The sequence below is a fragment of the Meleagris gallopavo genome, chromosome 10, assembly GCF_905368555.1.
Source record: "Meleagris gallopavo chromosome 10, MGAL_WU_HG_1.1, whole genome shotgun sequence".
Taxonomy (NCBI): Eukaryota; Metazoa; Chordata; class Aves; order Galliformes; family Phasianidae; genus Meleagris; species Meleagris gallopavo.
In genome coordinates, this window is record NC_139413.1 from 15,841,726 (window position 1) to 15,848,401 (window position 6,676).

The 6,676-nt window shown below is 44.0% G+C and overlaps 1 protein-coding gene across 11 annotated transcripts in view; it reads left to right on the forward strand.

Annotated features, from left to right (window-relative positions):
• The window catches only part of SYDE2 (synapse defective Rho GTPase homolog 2), a 29,102-nt gene extending 22,697 nt beyond the window's left edge, over positions 1-6,405 (forward strand). For 10 of the 11 annotated variants that reach the window (XM_085232286.1, XM_085232287.1, XM_085232288.1 and 7 more), the window contains 2 exons: positions 649-880; positions 4,130-6,405. In XM_085232286.1, coding sequence (XP_085088412.1) covers positions 649-880; positions 4,130-4,632 — 735 coding nt within the window. In that variant the 3' untranslated portion in view covers positions 4,633-6,405. Of the gene's footprint in view, positions 1-648; positions 881-3,542; positions 3,602-4,129 lie in introns of all 11 variants that reach the window. The other variant, XM_085232292.1, reaches the window with a different exon arrangement.
• The last annotated feature ends 271 nt before the right edge of the window (positions 6,406-6,676 follow it).

A 6,676-nucleotide genomic window follows, 5' to 3' on the forward strand; every position in this document is an offset into this window, starting at 1 on the left:
AGGAGTACTTTCACACTGGATTTAAAACATGTCAAAACATGTACAACTATTTTCTGAAAACACGGATTTGTAATGCTCCAAGTCTTTGAAAATACTTCAAGAGGGAAAGTATCTGGCCATAACTTTCATTTAAGTGAACCTTTACAGATTGTCTCTGGAAGCTAAGCAGTAAAAATGGCACTATTTTATTTTTAGATTTCAGGTAAGCTGTTCTCATTTACAGCAGGACTGGGTGGCCAAACAGCTAGCAATGGGTTATTTTTGTTGAAAGCTAAGTAAACTTCTGGAGGCTTGTTCTGACGCTGAAGTCTTTCTAAGGGTTTCTTCATCTTCTAATATATCTGGCTTGCCTGTACTGCTTCTGCAATCTCTCCCTTCTTTGATATCTCCTCTCCGCTGCTAGAAAACTCCTTCATGTAGAACTGAGATCAGAGGTAAGAAACGAGATGAATTCTACCAGAAACTCTGTCCTACTTTGTCTCCTCTGTGACAGTCTAACACAGCTCTTATTCAGCATTTAGGCGTTCCACTGCTGGGTGTTGATAGAAAAGCTTGAGCTATTAGCCTTGGTGTTATCCCTCTAGAGCAGTGATGTTAAGGTGACAGTGCTGCAGTATTGTGTTGCGCAATGAGCGTTTTGTTCTGCAGGCTACCCTGAAGATGCTGTTGGATCACCTGAAACTGGTGGCTTCTTACCACGAAGTAAATAAGATGACATGCCAGAACTTAGCTGTGTGCTTTGGGCCTGTGTTACTGAGCCAGAGGCAGGAGACCACCAACCACAACAACAGAGTCTTCACAGACTCAGAGGAGCTCGCTAGTGCCTTGGACTTCAAAAAACACATAGAAGTTCTTCACTATTTACTGCAGCTGTGGCCAGGTACTGTTTCACTGATCTAATCAGGGGGAACTGTCAAACTGTTGCTGTATGTTTTTAGTGTGACAGTGCAGCTTAATTCACAGGATAACTGAGCAGAATCGGGATCTTTAAAATATGAGGTACTGTGGCATCACCTATTAAAGTAAAGAAATCATGCAATCACGTAGTTACGCTTTGTATTAAACCACTGCTTAATGTAAAGTTTATTTTTCTAATTACTTCTTTACCAAATGGCAGCAATTCAGTGAAAAGTGCATTATGTAAGTAAAGATATCAGAGAAAGCAGACCCAATGGAAGTAATGTTCCCATATCTGAACTTTAGTTAGTTTCTAGTTCTTGTTGTTTTCCTGCTTTCTTGCTTCAACCATTCAGGATCGAGTATGTGGGATTCATGAGTTGTTTGGTCTCCAAGAGACTCAGTGGTTTACTTTATTTCTACATTTGTAATTTGGCAGAGCTGTTCCTTGTAGTAGGGGCCACACAACTTCTTGTTGTTTCTCCAGAGCTTTGCATAAGGAAAAATGTTGTGTGCAAGTACCTTTTATCTCATGTTTCTAAACTTAAGAGCTCAAATGCTTTTCCACGAATTGGGGTCAGTTCCCAGTAATGGAAGTGAAATTCTAATTTGATTCACTACTGAAGTACAAGTGAGGTTAATTATTTCTGCAAAGATTTTCCTTTCAAGGACCACTTGAATGATTATACAGCGTTCACATGTCCCCAGCTGTTCAGAGAGACAGTTAATGGAGATACAATGACATCAGTGACCTGTAGATTTCAGCCTACAGTGAATTCCTTTGCATTTCATCTTCTGCAGTTGAACCACAATAAGCACTGCTGCTTTAAGGCAAGATCAGGCTAAGATATTGGGGGGTTTATTTAGGTTTGACAAGAACACTGTGAAACAACATTAGATCCAGTGGGCTTAATTTTGTATTCAGGTATTCTCTGGCCAAATTGTTGTCAGTTTCCTCGCTATATGGAAGATGCGTCCATTGCTCCATGCTGTGGTTCCTTCATTCTTCACAGTGTGTTCACTGATGGTGCAGAAAATTGCCAGCTGGTTAACCTGGGTGTTTTCATAACTGTTTTTCAAACCTGAACAGTGTAAACCCTTATGTTCTTTAGACTAAGGGAAGATGTAGCTCATCTTAACAGCTTCTTAATTCTTCCCTTTTAGAACACAGTAATTGCTTTTGGAAAACTACTGATTTTCTGCACTGAGACAATTGCAGTTAATCTAAAGGAATAGTATGTCGGATTGTATTTCTTGTTAAATTGATGTGATTTTACTTGAAGTGGAAGCTGTCTGCTTTTCGTGGGAGAACTGGGAGCACTTAGGAAATACGGAGGGTCACAAAGGGGCTGATAGGCAATACAGTGTTGGTTGAAAGTTGACAAAGATCTATTTCTGGCAAATTAACAAAAAAATAATATAATATAAAAAATTCCAAAAAGCAGCTGTCTGGATTTGTTGTGTATTTGTGGGCATGAGGTATAAATGTGTGTGCTCTAGCACACAGTGAAGGATAGACATGCAAACATGCAGACTTTCATCTTAGTAGTTCATAAACCATATAAGAAACATAATGCCTCATTAAAGAGATTTTTATGATTGCAGAAGAAGCATCGAAATCCACACAATATTTTTGTTACAGGGTTTGTCTTAGTCTCTGCTTTACTTAGCCAGGAATACTTCTGAAGTTTTGTGTGAGGAACCTGCTGACTATGTGAACGTGTCTCACGGTCTGTCTGCTGCTGGTCAGCGTCATGGCTATTCTGGATGAGAAGCAGGGTGAAGCTCCCAGCTTCACTCAGACCCATGAGGCAGTTCAGGAGGGGTAGAAAGTGTAGCTAGAAGAGGGGGACCATAAGCTGCTTGGGCAGCACATGCTGCACTGAAGCCCAGCGGGATGTTTGGCAGCAGTTTGTGACATCGCTGCTGCAGAAAAGCAAGGGCAGGTAGGTGCAGCTCTGCCCATGGGAGCATGTATTTCTGTTGAGATGAGTAGGATAAGTAGAGCTCCCCCTCACCTTGAATGGAAGGCTGAAGTCCTCAACTTGCAAGAAGCATGCAGGGCACAGCTAACTTAGAGGTAAAATATAAGTGCAGAGCTGTGAGCAAGAAAACTCTGGTGAGCTGTAAGCCATGCATCTGGACCTGGAAGAGAGATTGCAGTCTGGACGCTTCCATTTTATGTTCTGTAGATTGGGGCAGCTTGATAATCAACATGTTGTGTAATACTTCAATTTCCGTGTTTTTCCAACAGAAAACAAATAAGTCCTTGTTTGGCTAGAACATGCAATGCTGGCAAGTTATTGTTAACCCATGGCCCTTCATCTTAATGGAGCGGAGTCTGAACAGAAGGGCTTTTGTTTAAGTGAGAGAGGGGGGAAAAAAGCAATGATAGTTATTGTGCACTACTGTGAGATGTAAAGTGAGGCTGGAGCACCCTGGGGGGCTGCAGTGTGGGCAGGGGGAGCACTGGCAGCTCTGTAGGGAGGCAAGGGAAGAGCAGTGAGATCCTGAACAGTGCATTTGTGCATAGAAAGTCTGCGGCTAATTACGGGTGGGCATGGCCTGTTTAAAACAGAAAGAGATTCTACGGCTCAGACATTTCATAGGTGCAGGCCAGTAAAATTGTGTGCTGTTTACCATAGGAAGCCAGTAGCAGTGGAGGTGGCTGTTAGTAACTTGTGCTGTGTAACCATGAGCTCAGGTAACTGCTGTAAGCCCGTCGGAGTGCGCTTCTGGTTGTGGCTGCATAGAGAAATTAATGCCAATGAGCTTCTATTAATAGTGCGGAACATCAGGGCAAAAGAGAAACATGAGAATTCAGCTCTGGTGCATCTTCAGCTTCTCCAAGTGTTTCTCTGCAGTGGTATTTTTGTTGTTTTAACCTCTGTTGCTGTGCTTGCTTTCTGCTATTCCCTTCAGCCAAGCGGTTTGGTTTGTCTGCACCAGAGCTGGATGTGGTTACCTCATGCCCTGAATGTGACCTGTGCTCTGGGAGCATCTCTGCTGAGGGAGGATTTCTCTGCTGCAGTTTGGATCTGGCATGACTTTTCAATGCCAGGCTTTTACAGCGGTTTTCCTAATGGTATTTGATCAGGCAGCAGTAGCACGGTGTGTTGGCTGAGAGTCTGCACGCATCATGCATGCCATTTGCCCATGGGTGCTGTCACGGACCCTTCGTGTTGCCTTGTGGATTCAGCCAAACGGGGTGTAAAATTTTCCTTTCTTCTAGTGCACCACTCACCTGCCCAGGAACCTGCACATCCCAGCACGGCTCCCGAGCACTTGTTGGCCCTGCGTTACCTGAGGCCGCGGCGGCAGAGACCGCAGATGCTGAACCTGAGCAGCGCTGACGCATGCGGGATGCTGCGGCCAAGGCCGGCCGGCCTGGACAGCCCTTCCAGCAACCGCTACGCGGGTGATTGGAGCGGCTGTGGGGAAGGCTACTTCTGCAGCCCCAGGGACTGCCTGGGCCAGGCAGACTATGACGATGTCCCTTCAGAGGATTCGGAGAGTGGGGACGACAGCAGCAGAGTCGATGATGCCGATGGCCTGATGAAGCACCCACAGCCCCTCCCCGGGGAACATGCATTCCAGAGCTATCTGACAATGCAGGCGATAGACTCAGCGGGGAGCCACAGGGCAAACCTCAAGGACCTACAGGAAAGTATCGATACTCTGATAGGAAACCTGGAAAGGGAACTCAATAAAAACAAGCTGAACATGAGCTGCTGAGCCCAGTCCTGCGCGGTGCCTCCTGCTGCGTGCTGCAGCAAGGCTGTGGCCTGCAGTGTGAACCCACTTAACGGCATTCCCTCATGTTTGTGCATTCCTTGTGGAAGAGCATGTTAACCTGATTCTGGTGTTTAAGGCAGAAGCTGAGAGATCACAAAGTGACTCCACGTAGTGACATTTCTCCCTAAAAACGCTGTGCCCTTTGGTGGGTGGCATCTGACAGCAGGGTAGACACCAAACGCTGTTTGTAACAGCACGGCTCTTCCTCCTGAAACTCAGCTCTGGTACAGAAGTTCCTCTCAGAAGGGGGCTGACGCTGCTTGGCCTGAGCTTTGCAGCATCAACTGCAGACAAACTCATTTTGCTATATATGCAATGGCTGCTATGAAAAGTGCTTTATATATATATATATATATAATAATATAAATATTTATATATAAAGTTTTAATTGTACAAATATTAATGTATTCATGTATTAACACTTTTCAATAATTATTTAAGCAAGCAAAAATTAAATATTTTTCTAACCTTGTTGTATATATCTATACAACATCTATCTACATCTATCTACAAACATGCATGTCTCTGTCCATCTTGAGAGGTCCCGGAGTTCTGAAACATCCCGTTTGAAGAGGGTGATGTCAAGACGAAGCTGCTTTGTGTGTAGCACAGCGCTGGATTTGTGCAGAGAAACACATCCAGCAAGAAGGCAGCGTGGATGGTTAACTTAACAGCCTTTGTGTTGCCAGACACTGGTTCACATGTGTTCTCTTCAAGTCTCCCCCAACCTCTCACAGTAGTTGTGAGGACTTTCCAGGATCTCTAGCAGTGAACTGTGCTGCTGCCCTTCAGGGTGATCAGTGTGTGCAGGAAGGAGATGAAGACTCTGTTCTGTAGTTTTATTCTTCAGATTTTTCTGTTTTTTCATGTAAAGGAGGGTCCTGAGGTGCTCACTTCATATTTTCACACAATCACAGAATCCTTAGAGTTGGAAGGGGCCTTTACAGGTCATCTAGTCCAGCTCCCCTGCAATGAACAGGGACATCCACGGCTGTTTTGAAGACTTCTGGTTTGTCCTGGTAAGCTTGGACTTGGTCCTGGCTGTTTTGATGCTTCTTTTTGCTGCAGAGCTCCATTTGCATTAGTTGAGCTGCATGTTCTGGCTGCCACTAGGAGTGCCTGAATCCCTCTGGCTCTGGAGATGTAATCTCAAGTTCTGCACAAAGGCAGTCAGGTTTTTGACTCTTTCGGGTAAAGTGATCTCCTCCAGTGGGGCCGGTGGGTGGGGTGTTATGGGGAGCAGGGTGGGATTGTGGTTCAGCTCTGAGACACCCAGCACCGGGGCTGTGTCAGCCGAAAGGACAGAGCTTAACTCTCCTTGTTCATCTGGACGGTACTGGCACCCTGCCATGGCCCTGGGTACTGTGGGTAAGTGCTTTGCTCTAACCGCTGCTTCCTTGTACTGCTTATGAAGTTATTTATTTACAGGAGCAAGGAATTAAATACTAGGACAAACTTCATCCCTCTTTTTTTAAGAACTATTTTAGCATGGTCTCAAATGGTTTGATCATTCCCGTTAATTTATTTTTTTCTAAGTGTTAAAGGATTCATAACAGTTATTGCAATATAACGATAATGTATGAAAATGTAAATTTAACCGGAAACACTTATCAATAAATCAATGTATTTTTTTTAAACTTTTATACGTACAGAATGGGCATACATTTTGAACAATAAATTTTAATTCTAAATAAAATTTGATGAAGAACAGAATTTGACTGAGCCCAGTTAGTGTTCTTTAAAGCCGTGCAAGGTTGTGCCATTTGTCTGCACTGGCTGCACTCATGAGTTCCTTCCATATAGGCACTTAACTTCTGGGAAGATGTGTTGAACACTGGGTGTGAAAATTTGCTAGCATTATTAATAGGTGGGGGTGTTAAAGTTGCTCGGTAAGCATTAACTTAAGCTTTCATCTTTTATAGTAATCTTGGCAATGACAATGAGCACAGTTGAATAAGCGGATGCTTTTTCTACAGAAAGCTGT